The sequence below is a fragment of the Branchiostoma floridae genome, chromosome 19 (assembly GCF_000003815.2).
Source record: "Branchiostoma floridae strain S238N-H82 chromosome 19, Bfl_VNyyK, whole genome shotgun sequence".
NCBI lineage: Eukaryota > Metazoa > Chordata > Leptocardii > Amphioxiformes > Branchiostomatidae > Branchiostoma > Branchiostoma floridae.
The window spans coordinates 14,964,516-14,984,689 of NC_049997.1; the positions used below are offsets into that span (position 1 = coordinate 14,964,516).

Genomic DNA, 20,174 nt, shown 5'->3' on the forward strand with positions numbered 1-20,174 from the left:
TCCTACTCAAGCTAAGAATGTATGGGGTACAAGATAAGGAACTGACATGGTTTTGTTCTTATCTGACAAGCCGATACCAGACTACTGTCGTAAATGGAGTCCAGAGTGACTTTCTTGAAGTCACTGTTGGTGTCCCCCAAGGCTCGGTTCTCGGGCCACTCTTGTTTATACTGTACATTAATGATTTGCCTGATTATATATCACACGGACAGGTTGTGTTGTATGCTGATGATACTGCACTTTTCTATGCATCTAAAACAGTGAGGGATGTGAATACTTGTCTGAATGCCGACCTTCGTAATATCGAAACATGGTTACACACAAATAAATTGACACTCAATGTTACTAAATGTAAAGCAATGCTCTTCGGCACAGTGCGTAGGCTGCAGTCAAGTACAGAGCAACTGTCAACCACTCTTTCTGGCACCAGTTTGGAAGTTGTCACTAGCTTTAAGTATCTGAGCGTTTGGCTTGATCCTTGCTTAACATGGGAAGTCCATATTGACAAGTTATGTAATGCAGTCTCGTCAAGACTGGGAGTCTTACGGCGCCTAATTCCTTGTCTACCACAGCGCACTCTTGTTATGTTATTCAACGCCATGGTTTTGCCTAAAATGGACTATTGCGATGTGATTTGGGGTAATTGTGGTAAATGTCTATCCGATAGACTACAAAAACTCCAGAACCGGGCAGCTAGGCTTATTCTTGGTTTAAAATACACCCATCATGTTGGCGTTGATGAGCTATCTGCCTTGGGCTGGAAAACCTTAACATTCAGGAGAAACTTGCACCTGCTACAATCAATGTACAAGGCAGTTAACAATGAACTTCCTGATTACATCAATAGTTTTCAAAGGACTTCTGACTCTCACAGCTACCCCACCCGACACAGTCAGAACCTATGCCTCAAACTACCCCTTGTACGGTTAGAATGTGGGAAGCGCAAGTTCTCTTATAGAGGTATTACTGCATGGAACAGTCTTCCACCATCTGTAAAGACCTGCACGTCAAAATCTACCTTTAGAACCAACTGCAGGGCTTGGCTAGCCTGACCTCTGACCACTCAATGAAACTGACAACTTGATAGTATTTATTTTGTTACTATTATTATTGTTTTCTTTAGTTTCGTACCATTATTTTTCATTCATCATTTGTATTGATATCATCATCACTAGCAGCATCTATTGTTATGATTAGTATTATTGTTTACATCAGTTTCATTACCATTGTTATTTAATCATTTCATTTATTGCTGTCCATTTATGTTTGCCTATGTTTGTGATGAATATGTTTAATTTCTTTTATGTAACACGCAGGGCTCCACTGAAAAGCAGTGCAAGAGCACTGAGCTTGGACCACCCTGGATAAAGATTACAGAAATAAATAAAATAAAATAAATAAGCTCTTCTGGCAATCTTGGCCTTAAGACCCAGAAAACCCCAGAAACGATCCCAAGTGTACAGAAATTTATACAGTCTTGTCAGGTCCATCTATCTTCAGTGACCCCTTTTTCCCTACTATTTATTACTGACAATGAAAATAAGCAATATAGATTTTTTTCTTCCTTTTTTACAATCCTCAGTGGTGTTAACACATAAGCAACACCCTACTGTCTTCCTATTAGGGTCACTAGTTGACCTTTGTCCTACATCTAATTTCAGTCAATACTTAGCAAGTGGTATCATGGGACGTATACAACTGTCATGAACAAGACATCATGACAATGAGAGTATGAGCAAATGTAATGTGTTAAATGGTAGGTAACTTCATAGGTTTACCTGTAATGTTTACCAAAACAGGCATTATAAGACATATGAAGGAAGCCGATATAAGACATATACTTCATGTGATGCAGTAACTCCCCTGTGAAAGTAGATCTAGAAAATTCTCCACAAGATTTGTAACTTAACGACTGGCACACCAGAGGACGACCTAGCCCCGTGACCCTTGGGCCAGCCATCCCATATGGGCTTTACACATGGGTAGTAAAAGCGTTCATCGTATCATAAATATTCCCTCCGCCAATTTACTTTATGACAGCCCGGCATTAAGAAATCAATTTTATCGAGTGGCGGGGCCTTGCCGTGCATCTTGTGCTGCGGTTTCGTCAAAGATGGCTGAATGGGAATGACCTGTCGCGACCTCGGTGGCAACAGTGGAGGCCGCACTGGAACAATCAAATCCCCAGATGTGGTCTTTGTCATAACTCTACCATTGTGAGAGTCCGTCTCGACTTACCGCAGCCCAACTTTCCGAGAGCGGTGTTTATCCTCGCGCGGCGACAGGCCAGGCTGACAAATTGCGCCGGTCGTCCTCTACGGAATCAACCTCCATCTCTCACATCAAACGTACGACAAGTAAATTATCCTACCGAGATCTGATGGCTTTTACCGAAAAGTGCGCCTGAAATTTGTGGAATGGAACCGACTGTAAAATTTCTCCCTCCAATCTTCCCATACACTTGGCAGTGTCACAGACCTTGATCTGGGAAGTGGAGCCGTATTTAATCTCACCAGAGATACAGAAGTGAAATTGCTGGGTCCATTACTAGTCAGCCATGTGGCTCATTGGCCTGTCACAGACTGTGGATGGTGTAACCAGCCAGAAAGGGAAAGTGGTTCTTACACATCCCCAACATGGAAAGTAAAACAAACTCTTGGAAATAAACCATAATTAATTTTCTCAGTTAAAGTTTAAAGTTTCTCAATTAAAGTTCTACAACGTATAATCAACATTTTCAACCAAAAAGTTCAATTCAACCACCTTGTACAATTTTCCATTACTGATACTTGAAACATCTTTCAACACAATACTTCCATGTTTAGCACTGCCCCTGATAACAAATTATCTTACATAAAACAGAGACAAACCTTTAGCCTTTCAAACCTTTTCTAAAGAAAATGTTTATCCTATTATGGACGGACCATCTTTACCTAATAATCCTTATTGATTTCTTGCACGAGAACAATATTGAAAACATACATTTTGTAATCACCCCCATTCATAGCTCCGAGCGTAGGAATCTATCAAGGCAATGAGATAGCACACAAGTTCCTAATAGCATCCTTTCATCAGCTTAGAACTGCTATCAATTTGCCGTGACCCTGATCGGTATCGGTATCGTGTGGTAATCACATTGAAGACTGTGAAATGGTACAGGTGCAGAGAGCCTGGTGTATTCTTTTCAATAAAGGACAGAAGGTCAAACCATTTTCATAGCATCTTTTCTCAATTATTACCTCAATGAAATAGAAGGCATTGTTTTCGATGTGTTTGCCTGTGTTTTCACATCACTGATTTTCTATTTGCTAGTCATACTAATTAAAGAATGACAGGAAGCAAAGGTCAGTTGCCAGAGTGACAGGAAGTTGTGAAGTTCAGAGTTGATGGAATCAGTAACTCATCAGTGTGATAACTGACAGACATTCCAGGTCATAGGTCAAAGATAGAGCCTACTTGTTAATAGGCAGGTATTGCTTTTTCGCCTGTCTGTTTGTGATTTTAACAAAATTATGTACTAGTTGTTCTTATGTGACATAGCTCTCTGTAGATACTGTACATACATTTAAGCTCGTGGGGATTTAATTTCGCGGTAGCGGGAAAAAGGACTTTTTGCGGTAGTTTGAATTTCGCGGTAACACCATAGACTACAGTCTAATACCATAATAGAAAAGTGTTCGCAGTGGTTTTAAGTTCGCGGTGAAGGGGTCACCGCGAAAACTGCGATGATTAATCCACCGCGAACATTTCTGCATTTACAGTATCATATTTTTTAGTTTGAAACTCTTCCTTTGTCCCTCCTAAATGTAAAAATTGCAGGGAGTGGGTGTTCAATAGCGGTGAGAAACATTATGGATTGGTGATGTGGCTGAAGTATCCCTCTAAGGACACTATAACTCCTTCCTTACTGATGGAGCTGTATCATTAAGTCATCACCCTATCTGCTGGTAACCCAAGTTGACAGGACAACCCCGGGGTCAGGGCATGGCAACAGTAGCACTTCAACCTCGTATATTACAATTCCACCATGGTTCAGGACATCGTGCATTCCGCGTGCCCTTTTCAAAGCTAATATTTTTCAGCTCTTACAACATAACACGAATTGATAGGTAATAATAATAGTATTATCACTATTAACTACTTTGGTATCTACCCTTTTCAGACATGCCTAAAATGTTTTTTTTTGCACAGAATCTTATCATAAATGTCCTTTGAGTATGATGATGATGAGCATCAGCTCAAATTTGGAAGGAAAAAGGATAAAATGCAAAACTCTATCTTTAAATAACTGAAGAATCATTTTTTTTACTACAACCATTACTACCTTTTTTGCAGTATAAACTGGAGTGACCTGCAGTGTGTTATATTAACTCATAACGTTGTATATTCCGAAACATCATTAAAATTCCATTTCCGATGCTTTAAAATATGAACTTCACCACCTGGGATTTTATCACTATCAGGGTTCTCCCCAGAGGGTGGAATAAGGGAGGCCCTCCACTATACTCTCAGCCAGCTCCACTATACTATTTTTCAAATTTAGTGTGTTTCTTCCCTATTTTCTTTGTTAGTTTTGCTAAAATTAATGACAATTCACAGATTTTTGTGCCAAGTGGCATCACTTTTCCAGTCAGCATTGTCTGCAAAAACTTGTGAATGAGCAATGATCAAAACAATAGTCATTTTGCCACTTCACAACAAAGGAATCACAACAATATATTATACTTGTAGTATTTGACACCCTCTGTCATTGCAAAATGAACCCATTTTCATGAAAGCGCAGCGCGTTGGTGCGGGTTATTTTTGCCAGTCCCTCCACTATACTAAAAAATTCTGAGGAGAACCCTGACTATGATTACTTGTGTTATCTCTTCCAATGACATTTAAATAATGTCAGTCCCTTTAACTTTCCTCTCAGCTCTTAAAGTGTAAAGTAATCCACCCTGAGGACGGAGCAATAAAGGAGCTCATTACTCCTAATCAATTTCTTATCAACCAGAGAACCCCATTTCGTACCGTACCGCCCTCGCGAGAATCACCTGGCTTGCTGCGACCTCTGACCCCAATCATTCCCACGAGCAATCCCGCGTCCCCGTGGTACAATCTTTTCCACAATTCCCCATCATCTTAATGCAATCTGGCACCGCAGCGGTTTATCATGGAGGAGGCACTGGAGTGTTGGGAATAGAATTTGAATGTCCAGCTGATCGCCTTTAGTGCAGATCTCTACTCATTAACACCACCCCGCTAGCTTGTAACCTTGGTACCATCCTCCTCTCAATTCCCTCATTGTCTTTAATACAATCTGGCACCACAGTGATTTATCATCAAGGAGGCACTGGAGTGTAGGCATCACTCTGTTAACGCCCTTCGGCGGAATCGTTGGTCGCAAGAAGGTCAGCGAATTTTTGCAAATCGTCAGAGAATCAAGCATAATTTTAAAGATAAATCTACACCGTTACATCAAACATATGCATGCAGTACTGTAAATGCAGAAATGTTTGCAGTGGTTTTATGTGTTCATGGTTTTCGCGAGGCAGTCTTACCGTGAACTTAAAACCACCACAAACATTTTTCCATTACAGTATGTGACTGCAGTGTATGGCACTACCGCGAATTTAAAACTACCGCAAACACTCCACTTTCCCGCTAATGCAAAATTAAATCCCCATGAACTTACATGTAAATGTTCATATTCAAGCCAAAAATGTCCTACAATTTAGCTACGATTGTACACACTCTGATGAAGCGCTTGTGATAGTCACCAACAGAGCAGATGTGAACCACAAGGGATGAGACCCACTCTCCTTAACAAGACAAGTGCATGCCGAAATACAAACTTAACTCACTTTCTGATGTTTTCCATCTATCACGCATTCCCAACAGACTGACTACAAATGGCACAGAGCACATTACCAACACAGTACCAGTAGTATACTCCAGGAAAATTAGTGCACGCTGAAATTTATTGCCCATAAAAATGCCTTCAGGATATATTCTCTATAGTCTCTGAGCTCTTCGCAACTGTCCCAAAGGTGCATTAAAATTTTGTTTGTATTGCCTTAATGTTTCCTTGGGCAATTGAAATGCACCACCTTTGAAGACAAGAGCCTCCATGTAACAAGGTTCCTACTGAAAAGGAAATGGAAAGGAGAAGCTTCTGAACGCTTGTTGTCTATTTGATATATCTCAAAATGAATGGAAGTGCACTATACACTTGTAGGCAAAATGTAAAGCAACAGTTTTATACTATTACTACACATGACAAAGGAAAGTCACAATATACATGTACAATATGAGAGTACCCAATTAATTTTGACATCAAGCACTTCCATACATGCCTTTTTCAGTGAGCAGTGGCAACCTATTTTTGATTATAGCCAGCCCACACCTGATTCAACATTAAGCGTTGTTGGTAAATTCTTAGTGATGGGTATTGGTCACTTCAATTTTAAGTAGCACATATTTGGTTACCCTGAATTCATCCTAAAGCATTAGCTTTACTGACAAATCATTCATAATGTGAATTTTAATGCCAGACTGCTAGAAGTCAAAATGCAGCATCCAGTTGTGTTGGTGTTTACAGACTTTTATTGTTGACAAATGTCCAATGAACAATCTAAAGAAGCTGCTTCTGAAACTTCTTGCAAGAACAACTTAATTTACAGCAAAACTTTACCTGCTCTTCTTAATTTATCGTTAACCATGGCTAGCCCTCCAGAATCCATTGTTAAGTGTCACCAGCCCCCCCTAGATTTACCATTACGCATTGCCAGGATCACCTCCAGGATTTCCTTAACTCATTTATGCCATCCTGGCTCTGTCATCAGCATCCACTTACAAGTGTTAAAATACATGTCACTTTATCTAACAAAGGTTTAAGACTATGGTATTGGGACAACTTTTGTGGCAGGGTTCCAATACGTTTCTATCATGTGGAAGATTGAAGGGCAATCTACTACAAAGAAAGAGCTAACCTTAAGAAGGATCAATCTGAATAAGGTGTTAAATAATGATTCATCTCAAGCTCAGTTGCAGATGTTTCTTGCATTTGAGACGTCACTTATATTAGTATTTATTACAACAAAAAGGTCTTCATTTTGTCATTTTGCCACATTGCCAAGATTTTCGATACCACTTGAAAATAAAAAATGTCTTATTGAGAATTTGAACTATGGTATGCTTTAACTGTCAAGTTCATATAGCGGAACTTGAAATATCTATAACTTTCTATCCCAGGCAATAATTTCAGGTCACTGACCATGTATTGGACTCTTCTGGTATAATTACTTTTCCACATGAACTTGTGGCACTGGCAGCAATATGTACAATGTGGCTTTATTTTTATCTACCTAATACATAGTTATATTGAATAATACTGGGATGCTCATCTTAACCTCTTGTGAGTTCTTTGGAATACAAATGTACATGTAGGTCATACATGCATTTCTGAGCATACCTTTTCTACTTACTTAATAGGCAACTCCATTTAACTGGAACTTACCAGCGAAAGAAAAAAATAGATTACAGTGTGGGTCAGCCTAAATGTGGGAATCTCCAACATATAGATTGCTATAGTTGAACATGGTACATTCAAACTTGTGACTAGTGACTGCCTCCAGGATTACTATGACCACCTGCTCAATGTGACTAATTTTGACAGTCCCTTTAAATTTAGTAATCCTGTCTACCTGTTTTCATAGACCATTGGTTTCATCGGTCCCCTGAGTGGTCTTCTTATGCACTTTTGTTCTGTAAAAACTGACAGATTATTTTTATAGCCATACAATTTACAAAAAAGCTCCTTTAAATTAGAATAGCCGTATGCAAATTTATGGAAGACAGGTTATCATATACCCTGTGTAATTATTTTTCCACCTGAACTTGTGCTGGCAATACAATACTGGTAATACAATTGAAAAATACAGCACCAAGACCCTACATACACCTTGTACAATTATGCCACACAGCTCTATCCTCGCCCACAGGGCATGGGATGACCTCTCACCTATGGGACACCTCATCCCCACTCTTTCTCAGCAACCTTTAGCCCATGAAATTTAGCAGAAAATTAACTTGAGGCAGAATGGCCACCAGCACTTGGTGGAGATTGTTTGGTGCAGGGAGGCAATAGATTGCAGAGATAGCAGTGGAGATGGAATGGTTCGCTCCGATGGCTTCGACAATACTTCACTCAGGGTTTTTCCTTCAAAACATAGTTGTCAGCAGTCAAACTATATTTGAAGCTAAGACTGTCTATTTGTAGAAATAAAGAGAATCTTTTTTTTAGAAGTTTTGTTGGTACGGACAGAGAGCCCATGATTTTTGTGACCTGTCCAATGCTTGAACTTTGATATGAACTTATCAATTTCGAACATCCAAAACACTGCACAATATATGATAATTATAAATTAAATTTATGAGACACTGAATTTGACTAAATGATTCCAAGCAATTGGTAATGCATTGTACTGTCAGACTTGTAATACAAGTGATCACCTGGCCAATGTAACGACTTTTCTGTGATCATTTAGATGATTTTTCCTACTGACACAAGCATTGATTAAGAAGCAAGTCTATAATGACCACTAGTTTATATACATAGACCAGATTTCCTCTGTCCGAAGACGCTAGGTTTGACTGTCGTTGAAAAACGTTTTCCACCTTGCTGCGTTCCTGTCTGCCAGACCACAGCTCTAGTCTCAAACATCTTAATGTTCACAAAAAACTTCATCCTCAGTGAGCCGCGACTCATTCCCGCAGCTTTCCAATTCAACACTGAGGATTATTGATTTTATCAGTGCTGCCGTAATAACTTGGATGAAATAGCAGACACTTCCCTTCCTGTGTGAAGCGAAGCAGAGCGTTCAAGGTCACTTGGAGGTCAGGTGCGGTAGATGCGAGCGCACCTGACACCTGGCGAGAAGGAAATGTCACCTTCACCACATCCTCGGCATGTCTCGGCATGTCATACTTATCATGATAGAACACGGGCTGATGAAGTCTTTCAAAACCAGCGCCTTACATGTCGAGCTACTGAATCTTAAGCACCCTATTTTACAAGGGAGGGGATCTTGGTAATGATAAAGGTAAATTAAGGAACACCCGCAACTATAGGGGTGTAATGGTACAAAACCGTTATTTCTTAATGGACCGGTCCAGAAAAACCGGACCTGAAAAAATTTGGTGGACCGGATGTTGGACCTATTGGAAAATGAACAGATTATATGATCAGGCATTCACACGTTTTGGGGCTTACCGGTCGAAGAAAATAACATGAGTGAAGTATATAGTAGTCTATAGTCATTTCTAACTCTAAGCTTTACAGTCAATCGTACAGATGCAGTTATCCTTGTGGCATTTTAAAATGGGGAGTCGAATACTCCATAGAACAAATTTCTTTGCAGCGAAATGGACCATCTGTGAGTAGCGTCCATTTACAAGTTTTCACATACATGTACTGAATCAGGTCCAGGGTCAGGTCCGGACCTTGGCCTGATCCTCTGGACCTGAACCAGACCTGGACCTGAACTTTCTGTACCCGTACCCACCCCTACCTGTAACGCTTAAGAGTAAATTGTTTAGACAAGTTCAATGGATTGTTCTGTTGTGTTCATGTGGCAAAACTCGGCTACTAACACCAACGTGACAAGACGCTCTGTTATGTCACTTCTGGGCAATCTAAAACTTTGCTATACAAAAAAATTGTCACTAACTCTTAGCAATGAATTCTGGAACAAATAATGTGCTACATGAAATTAAACCGACCAATTATGCTTCACAACCAACAACGCGTAACAATGATGTTGAGGGGCTGGCTATGACTATCTGTGAAGCACGGTTATAGCTCGCTACAAGTACAACTAGAGGAAAAATCTGTGCAACTGTTCTTTGACATTCATAAACCTGACAAACATAAAGCAGACATACGCAATGGCAGTAAAAATAGCTTGCTTTTTGAAGGAGATTGGCACTTTGGGAAATAACCTCTGCACAGATTAACTACCGTAGTTTCTCTGTTTATGGGAGGAAAACCATGTGAAGGCACAAATCTCACTCTCAGAGTTACTTAAGACACCGCTGGGCATAATCAATCAATTTTGTATGCTACTTGCTAAAGCTTGGAGGATTCATTGATTTATTTGTAAGGTGAAAACACATCATTTCAGTCTTTTTACAAGATGTTTTAGACCAATCCATTACCATGAGGTTTAAGTTCCTTCAACATTGTGCTTTATCATGTGCTGGACATTACTAGAGGGAGCTATTTGTATCCCTTGGTCTCTATACAATGATATATTACCCACAACAAATTACTGCCAATAGAAGTGATAACTTAATTATGTACAAGGTACCATATGTTTTGTAGGCATTTCCTGATGTCTTAAAAAATCTCCTTTTTTTGGAGGCAACTTATTTTGTATTCTACATCAAATTATGCATACTATATTATTGTATATACATATATAAAAGAAGTAAAGCATGTGTTTTATGTAGAAATAAGGAAGGATTGCAAACGATGTAGTTGGCAAGATTGAGTAATGTGAAATATGAAAGAAAATTTCACTGGGTTCCTTGACATTTTTGAGAGTGGAATCACCTGGTGAGCACTATTTGAAAAAAAAAAAAAGACGTTTGACGCCAGTAAACTTGTGGGCATACATAATCGAGTCATTTACCCAGTCTACCACAAATGTTTTGCATGCTTCAGGTCTTCAGAGGTGTTCCAGAGCTGTCACAAGTATTGCAACACCTTGGCACTATGTAATAACTCCAACACCTTGGTTGGGCTCCTTTCCGAACCATTACCTGTAACCAAGCTGCAGACGGGATGGGCCATCAAACCTGGCATCAGAGCGTCCGCATATGACGTGGTGCAAATTGAAAAAGGACACATCAAGGCAATATGATCGTTGGCCGGGGTGACATCATTTCAAGCACGTGAGCTCCATAACTAAGACCAGAGGCAAAAACCATTACCTTTTCAAATTTTTCAAAGTTTGTATCATTTTTAAAAACTTACGGCTTTGTATTTGGTACACAAGTCAAGCATTTGGTTTTTTGGTATATCTATTATAACAAAACATTACAAATAGACAGCCAAGCAGCTGTAATGTAGCTGTTAACAGCTGATTAAAAATTGACATTAAAAATTAGACTACAAAGTACATACTAAGGATAAAGCTAATAGCTTGTTATTACTCAACTGTTATTTTCTATACACCTTACTTACAGCTGTAACATAACAGCATGACTAAGCTTATGACAGGTGCTTTCCCATGGGACATTGTTGACAGTCTGCTAAAGAGTTGTTGATCCCACATTTTTGGCAACATTCCCAGTAACATACACAGACACTGACAAGACATCCTGACAGATACACTGGACTCAACTTTTCAACCATCCCAAAAATTGCAAGCAGATGACAGTGCAAATTAGTTCAAGATGCTTCTATTAATTATAATGCACATTCACAAGTTCAAGGCTATGTAATTTTGTCACTTTCTGGGCCTCTGTGTGCAACATTTTAATCAGTTGTTAGACTTTTTCAAGCATCTTTGCCCAGCCCAATTCAACCAGCCTTGCATTTCTGTGGACGTCTTCATGTTTAAAGCTATAAATGTAAGCCAGAACAGTGTTTTGAGAGAGAGGACACCTTGAACTAACAAGGTTCAAAACAAGTTTAGCCATGTGTAACTTCTCACTGATCATAGGATCCTTGTGGAACCCAATTGTGGTTGCTGTTTCTTAAGATCGGTGTCAAGGTCAACACCAAGTTAAGTGGTTCTACTGACATTAAGTAAGCGGTGCCATGGTGGTGCCACTACAGGGACAATAGAGAAAGATGTCTGGGCTCTTATGGGGGTTTGAATCACACTGATATAATATATTGATAACCCTACCATACCTGGGCATCAAACAATTATTCATACAGCATCCTTGGTTTGAAAATATATATTTTTTGCTGACTAACCTGAACTTAAAAGATTTATTCATGTCAAAAACATCAGTAAGAAATTCCGGCCAGCTTCTATATTTCTTTCGCTGTGTTAATGTTGCCCCGATGGCATATGGTCCATTCCTTAGGCCAAAAAGGGGCCTAAATGGTCACCCTGAGTCCGTAAAGTCCGGAGCCTTGGGACATGGAATTGACCATCCATGTGTCTGGGTGTGAAAGAGGCCAAGAAATCGATGAAGGACGATAAATATTTGATGAACAATATTTTCTCACCGTCCACAAGACTGAAAAATCGGTACTCGCTGAAATATTGACGAAATTTGAAGGAAAATTAATTGTGTCTTTTAACGATGACCACGCGGATATTTTCAGGAGTCCGTGCGTCATATCACCTGGTATATAATCCACAAGCACAAAGCTGTGAACAATATACAACAGATGATAAAATAACGCAATTAGAACCGCACAGCCATTAGAGCATGGATTGATCGGTATTTCCCAGATTTGTTAACATCGGTATTGATGGATTGCGTCGAACCTTGACTTCCTTTATTGGCTTTGTTCTTCCTTGTTGTAACAAGCAGTTGGGATCAAAATAACATGCTGTACCTAAAAATCTGTTGTGGCTACAATCTATTTAGCGATCGCCCAACACTGCAACATAACTCCACAAACTGAGCAAAAAGGAAAAAGCAATTATGCAGTTCCCCACTGTGGTTTTATAGCGGACCATATGGGTATCATACGGTTGGTGGACAAGAAGCAAGAATTATGATACCATTAATTTTTACCCTCAAGTGCGAGATTATTGGAAAGGCACGCAGTTTTGGAACAAAAATGTGACGTGAATTCATTACTTCATTTAATGTAGGGTCATTAACTTCTAGGAGCCAAATTGTTGATAATTCCCATGGAATAAATATTTACAATTATGGCTGGTATCCAATGAATATGAAAGTACTCCCTGCCTTCTTCATTACATGTGCAATGCATGTCAGTTTGTCTTGAAAGCAATGGTTAGTACTACTACTAGTAGCTGCTGTTTTTCCTCGAATGTTGTCAATGTGAGAAAAGAGCAAGAACTGTGAGAAAAATAGAGAATGGCTTTTAGTACATGTAAGTGTCTCACCCTTTGCTGTATTTGTTACACTTCAATGCAGATTTATCTCCTTTAGTTTCTTGAATGTCAGGATAATAAGACGTTGCTTTTTCTGTCCAAAACAGGGCCACAGCATTACAAACTACCAGATTGATATGGCAGAGATGAAAGTAGAGCGGATAGGAATTGAAATGGATCTCGACCCAGCTAAGCTGACTTAAGAGCTAATTTTCTATTGGTTGTGACAAGTAAGGCAGATGTATGTCAAGTAAGGTTTATTATACTAGGGCAATCCCCCTAGGTCTTGGCTTCAAGGACTGCAACCCTTTCCAGTAGTGTACTATAACAGCCTGATAGCTATGTCTGTCTGGTGCTCAACACACTGCAAGCTCGCCTGTCATGTCTGATTAACAACTTGTTTTATCAACTCTGACATATACCTCCTGTCTCTCCAGTAAGTCTTTAAATTTCCAGTCATCTCCAACTCTATGACTTCCTGCCACTCTACTGATGGTATATTCAAATAACTGCTGGCACACATGAACACAAACAAACAAACCAAAAACAAAGACCCATACAAAGAGTCAAGAAAGTCAAAGACAAACACAACGGTCAGAATTTGCACCCCCGATCCCAAGGCTAGGTCACTAACCACTGGACCACATGTGCTACATTTTCATGAAAGCGGGGATTACCATCTGGCCACGTACGATTCACCCCAACAATTTACAGATTGTTTCTAGACAGCTTGCAAATGAAGGATTAGGTGTGCCAGGAGTTGTATTGGAAATCTATAGACAACACAGCATGGGCTCCCAGCAAGGTCAGAGGGTCTACATAGGGATACAAAAACACCTTCAACTAATTGTTTACACTTTCATATTTCTGTCCTAATTTGCATAACATAGTTTTTATGATCATTCTGTCACATATAATTATAGAGTGAATGTGATTGTACATAAAGATTTTATCTATATTCAATACAACTCTTGTTGGAAAACTTTCTTCTTTAGGTAGTTAAAACGTGCAAGTCAATATAATGGTAAACAAGGGCTCTGTTGGGGTTTAAAAATGGTACTACCATGCATGGGTCAGCACATACTGATTAATTCCACTAAAGGGAATAGGCATGAGGGTGGGGCAATCATCAGGCAATCAGTGCAAAGCAGGGAGGATCGGGGATCACTTCTGACTTCAGGCCAAACAAAATTAGTTCTCCAGCAACAAACAGCCTGACCTAAATTTTTGTCATAAGAAAGCATTTAAGTATAAATAGTACTGCAGTATTCTTGCTAAGCTGTGCCTCATATTGGAATAATCCAGGTGGAACAGGATCAAATTTGAATAAAACAAATATAGGCCTACTTCAGATACATGTATCTTTTAAAAACCCGATCCGGAGGTGCAATATACATTTCTAAGAAAGAAATGTATATTGCATGCCCTTGAAACAAAGTTAGCGAACTAAGCAACTTTCGACTGGTGCAATTGGAAGACAAACAAATAAAAGTGCCTATTGGAGACTGAAACGAATATATTTTGGAAAAACACACTTCTCAAACTTTCGTATCCTTTATTTTCATACTTACAATCCTAAGTTGTGTATGAATTTTCCTGTTTGCATGTATATTGCAGCAAATACAACTTTAAGAGTAAGTATAAGTCTTTCAGTTGAGACCCTTGAGTTGTTTGTTACATGAGCGTCCCTTCTTGTAGTTCAACCCATATCAAAGTGACAAATCATATTTGTTTTTTACGACAGCATAATCACTGCGGAGGGCCTAAAATACGAAGATACCAGATTGGAAGCGTCAGGTAAGGCCGAGATTTGCGGCCCCCGTTATTGAATTAGAGTGGGAGGCCTGTGGTTGTCGATATCGCTTCCCAGTGCTGGATGGATGGATAGTGCGCAATAGTGGGTCCAACAAGGGTCAGGATACAGGAAATTAAAATGTGGCTATTTTTTTAAGGATTAGCACTTCCACCGGTCTCATTGGATAACTACAATTAAGGTCTTTTTTTACGATTCAATCCATCAATTACATGTAGTACATGGCACATTCTTCTTACTTACTTCTGGGAATCATAAATGTTCAAAGTGTTTTACTTATTATATATTATGTTACCTCCTATTACAAAATCCTATATTATCAATCATCATATAACATTGAATCAATGAATGTGTGTTTTGTATAAATACTGTTCTACAGGATTGTGTTAAATTAGAGCTTAAAAAAATACTGCAAAACCTTCCTTCCCCCCCCCCCCCCCTACTGAAAAAATAAATCCATTTTCAGTATTTGCCCATCCAACATATTAAGGTACTATATCAGAGAGGAATATTTCAATTTCACTTTTATCCAAAAATAGCTTCAGTCTTTAGTAATTAATGAAAGCTTAGAAGTACTTATGCCATTAGTAATTAGGGACAGATTAGTGTAATTTACAATAGCCAAGGGAATAGCATTTATGGCTGTCCTACTTTTCGTGACAGGTGAAATTGTGGCAGGTAGATACATTCCTCCTCTATTGGACAATCAACTTTCACTTTCGGAAAATAGCATTCATGCATTTATGCACTCAAACAGGTTTTCTTATGATGATAGGTTTTACAATTTTGAATAGTTGAGATGTAAACATCTTGCAGAAAAACAAAACAACTGTAACGTATTGGCTTAAATGGGTCATTGCGTGAGCTTTGGATGTTAAACATTGGCAGCTTGGTTGCTTATTGCTAGGATGACCCAGAAGTGCAAGAGTCTGGAAGAAGTTAACCAGGCATACACATGCCATTCCTGCATTGAATGCAATTAAAACTTTCTGTTGAAAAGAGTTGACGTCACTGTGGGAGTTTCCTCATAATAGACTTGGGGTAGGAGCTTGGAGTAATAAAAGTTGTACTCCTGTGTATGGTCAGAGAGCCAGATAACTAACACTGAAATAGTTTGGGGAATGCCCAGCCAATATAAGGCCCCCTTTTCACTGTACGGCAATCACTGAGCAACTTTACAGCGCCAAAAATTGGATCTGTGTAACCACTGATTTCACAGTAAGAATATGAAGTAAAAGCATAATATAAAAGACAACAAAATACACTACATTTTTTAAGATATTCTTTATCTCTGAAATTTTTAAGCAGTCTATCAAATCTTTTGTTGATCAGTGGTCAGTCAGCAGTCACAGACTCTTGTGGAAACAGGGCAGTCAAGTTCAAGAACTATCTCAGTATCATAATTTTTAAACATACATGAGGTATGACAACATGTCATATTAGCGATAGGCGATAGCAATAAACCCCACTCATTACTACTTTCCATGCACACATTAAGAAGCCTACTTTTCACACACCCTTTAATGCAAAAGAGTATAACTTGGTTACACATACAAGTTATAAGCACACTACACTCCACAAACAAAGGAGAGAAGTCAAGATAATGACAGGCTGTCAAAATTCCAACGAATGTTTCAATCGGAGTGAAATAACAGTGTTCTATTACAAAGGCAACACAGCTGTCCTATAAGTAAGACAAGTACATGAACTAGTGAATGACTTTCATACTTTAGGGACACTGAGTTATCTCAAACCCCTCTAAATTACAGAGGTACAGAAGTTACAAACCGTTCTAGTCGCAGCTGCGATCGCCCATTATTATCAAATTACCCACTATAAAGGCTGTTAATAAGGCCCTGCTATTGGAAATCCATACTCTACCTGAAGAGGCAATCTCGGCTGAACATGGTACTGAGACAGGTATAATTGGTGTGAATATTCTGTTTTTTTTCTTCGTTTCCATATTGTGATAGCTTAGACACATAAATCTAGAAACTATGGCTGTTATTCTGTCCAACAAGAAGGGAAAATAGATTGAAACTTCAAGGCATGCTGCTGAAATATTTTCTTCTTTTCAAGAATGCAGGTTTTAAAATGATACTGTAATATACAACAATGATTACGCAATATACAGCAATGATTACTCAACATGTTTAGGCTCCAAAATGGACAAAATACAACATAAATGCCTCTATTTCTGCATTTTGCCCTGCAAGACACCCAACATTGACACTGAAAAGCAGGAAGATAAGTATCTTCGACTTGAAGCCAAATAAATTGATAGCATGTGTCCACTACTGTTCGGAATTAATGAATTTTTCATGGGTTTAATGATACCTGGAGGCTAATAGTAGTAATAGTCCAAGGACAAGTCGGCTAAATTAGACATGCCTTTCCGTGAAATAATTAATGACTTTTGGATCCAATGTAATCCCTGAATGAGCTTTTACTTTAGATACAGAGAAAAAATACATAGAATATGTCTTCCAGCTGTATCTCTAATAAAATGATCTTCAACTATAGAAGGACTAAATCTTTTTTTCACAAAACTACTTTGAGCAAAGCTCATCCGTTTGCTCAAATCAATGTGGCTTTTAACGCACATTAGCTGCACAATTAAAAAAAGCGACATCTCCAAAACCCCCATGTTCAACCTCGCAACAGCTAAGTGCACTTCAAGCCATCAGAACTGTCTGCAAATCTGTCAATCATTCTTCCCTGTGGCACGCGCGCCAACCTCGGCTGCAAAATGGGTTACGGTGGATAGAAATGTTGAAGCAGAGTGTTGGAAAGGCTTGGTTATTATGAAAAAAAACTTGCAGGACAGTGCGTTTGGGGAAAAGTCCGAACACAGCAGGTAAAGGAAACCGCTACAAATCCGATACACACGCAGATACATCAAGTTGCTACATCAGTGAACAAGCCGCTATCTCTTCGGATAGTTTACGGGAATCGCTTTGATTCCTATTGCCTTACCTGTTATGTGAGACAGGGTGCTGAGGAAGACGAGGATTGCCACGGCGGTTGTTCTCATTTTGACGGGCGGCTTCGCTAGATCTAGCCGCTGGCGGGATTCCCAGTTGAAGCGCGGCGCGGGATGTGTGATGCTGAAGGCCCGCCGAAGAACGCGTGACTCCGCCGTCGATAAATTGACTCACTCGCTTGAAACACTGCGGTTTACCGGCTCACAGGACCTCAAAACTTCACTAACAAGGGAAGATACTGTCTAGACAAAGAAATCTGAGGAAAACTTTCTTTTTCTTGAGGAAAATATCGCTGGAAAATGTTGAAAAAACAACTCTCTCCTCACTGTTGGAAGTCACTCAGCTTCTGTCGTCCGACGGCCACGGTCCTATTTATGGCCTGAACCACTCAGCTGCGGGGGTGGGCAGGACGGAAATGCGTCTGTCAAATACGCACAGGACGGGGGGTTATGGGAGAATCTCAAGACCCCACGGGACGATACCGTGAGAGCATTGCTGCCAGCGTTTTTGTTTATTTATGCACGGCTTCCCGCCATTGCGTTATTTCCCCACTTCTCTACTATCGTAAGGAAAAAGACGACATTCGATGCATCCGAAATGCCAGAGATCGAAGTCCAGATATACACTTTTCATGGCTCATTAGCTTTCTCCTTCCAACACTATTGGTTGCCGTGATTGGGCATATGATGAATGTTCATAACGAATGATGGAATGTGCGATGGACAAATTGATGATAACCATGTGTAGCAGTAGATGGCTGATAATATCAAAGGAAAAAGGACGGCTCACACGCGATTTCAACGTGACATCAAAGACAAACGCCCAACACCACTCCAAATGCCCGAAGATGATACCTCAAAGAAATCATGCACCTGAGCTTCAACTTTTCAGGGGTCTCGTTTGTACGTAACAAGGAACAGTCCAAGAAAGATAGTGGGCGAGGGGTGAAAATTACTTCAGAACAGTATTTTGTTGGTAATCTCCAAGCAGATCCTACTAGCATAAGATAGTATAAAAAACTGGCAGAGGAGTGAAGTCGGCCTATGATTGTGTATGCTCCGGTGCCCGTCTGACTCCCTTTGGCCGGCTATACTAGTACTCCTTGGCCAGCTTTGACTATCTTATGGCACCGTAGGATCTGCTTGGAGATTACTTTGTTGGGTTAATGAATGAATGAAGACCTTTAATGTTAATGTAGAACCCCTCCCCCTTCTCGTCTAATCGTTTTTCATCACCTCAATTCATTTTATATTCTATTAACCCCAACGATTCTTAATGATCAAACCCAAATTTTGTGCTAAACTGTGCGTGATTTTGACATTGAGTGTCAGCAGGAGTGGAGAGTCAGTACGTTGAAACCTGCATGTGATGTAACAGGCGATCCGATTGGCCAGACTCTGTTATATGTCTTATATACTTTGTCTGACCCTTCCCTCATGACCTCAATGAAAAGCGGCCTGCAGGCCGATTTGAGCTTTCATTAATATACAAACAAGACATAGCCTTACTAGGACTACTAGCTATGCAGAGGATATAGTTGAAGACAAGAATCAGAAATAATTCTTAGCCAGAAATTCTCGTTATAGTTTTGAATTATCGATTATATCGATCGACATTCTAGCAACAAAATACTACATAGCAAGGTCCGTCAGAATATCAACTTTAATGTTATATTCTGCTTCGTTTTGTTTTCTATATACCAGTATCTAAGAATGATATCTTCAAGTCATACAGACAAAGTCGAGTCACTTGACATTCCATTACCTCCTACCTCCGTTTCGTGTCGTGAATTGAGAAGTTCCTATTTTTACAACCACCCGCCAATCGCAATGGTATTTCGGTAACAACTTGGCAGTCAATTTACCTCAGTAGACCAGAATGTCAAGTGGAGAAACGACTAGACAGGAGACATCTATAAACTCCTTTCATAGAAATGGCATCCTCGTTCTAAAAAGGGTAGAGAATGGGCAAGAGCTACTTTCCCCTATAGACCTACCCGCTTTGTATCTTCTCCCAGAAGGTAATGTTTTCGGTGCATTTTTTTACTTCCGTGTTTTGTTTCCAACATAACTCGAGACACTGTTGACGGATAATAATGATATTTGGTAAGTAGGATCGGGATAACGAAGGTCAAGTTCTATGATGGACATCCTATTCCTAGCGGCTTTCTGAGGTACTGCAGTGAAAATTCCTGTTTCAATATCTCGTTTCTGGACACGCTTGGGTCGTGTTTTTTTTAGAGAGATAGCTCTTGGCACAGAGAATATGTTGTGCAGATTTGACCTCCTAGCGGCTTTTATT

The 20,174-nt window shown here is 39.6% G+C and overlaps 1 protein-coding gene across 4 annotated transcripts in view; it reads right to left on the reverse strand.

Moving 5' to 3' along the window:
* LOC118406732 (protein kinase C-binding protein NELL2-like) overlaps positions 1-18,374 on the reverse strand; it is a 56,810-nt gene extending 38,436 nt beyond the window's left edge. The window contains exon 1 of one of the 4 annotated variants that reach the window (XM_035807027.1): positions 17,866-18,374. In XM_035807027.1, the coding sequence (XP_035662920.1) occupies positions 17,866-17,923 (58 nt within the window). In that variant the 5' untranslated portion in view covers positions 17,924-18,374. The remainder of the gene's footprint in view (positions 1-17,865) is intronic. The other 3 variants (XM_035807026.1, XM_035807024.1, XM_035807025.1) reach the window with 3 other exon arrangements.
* Between the last annotated feature and the right edge of the window lie 1,800 nt (positions 18,375-20,174).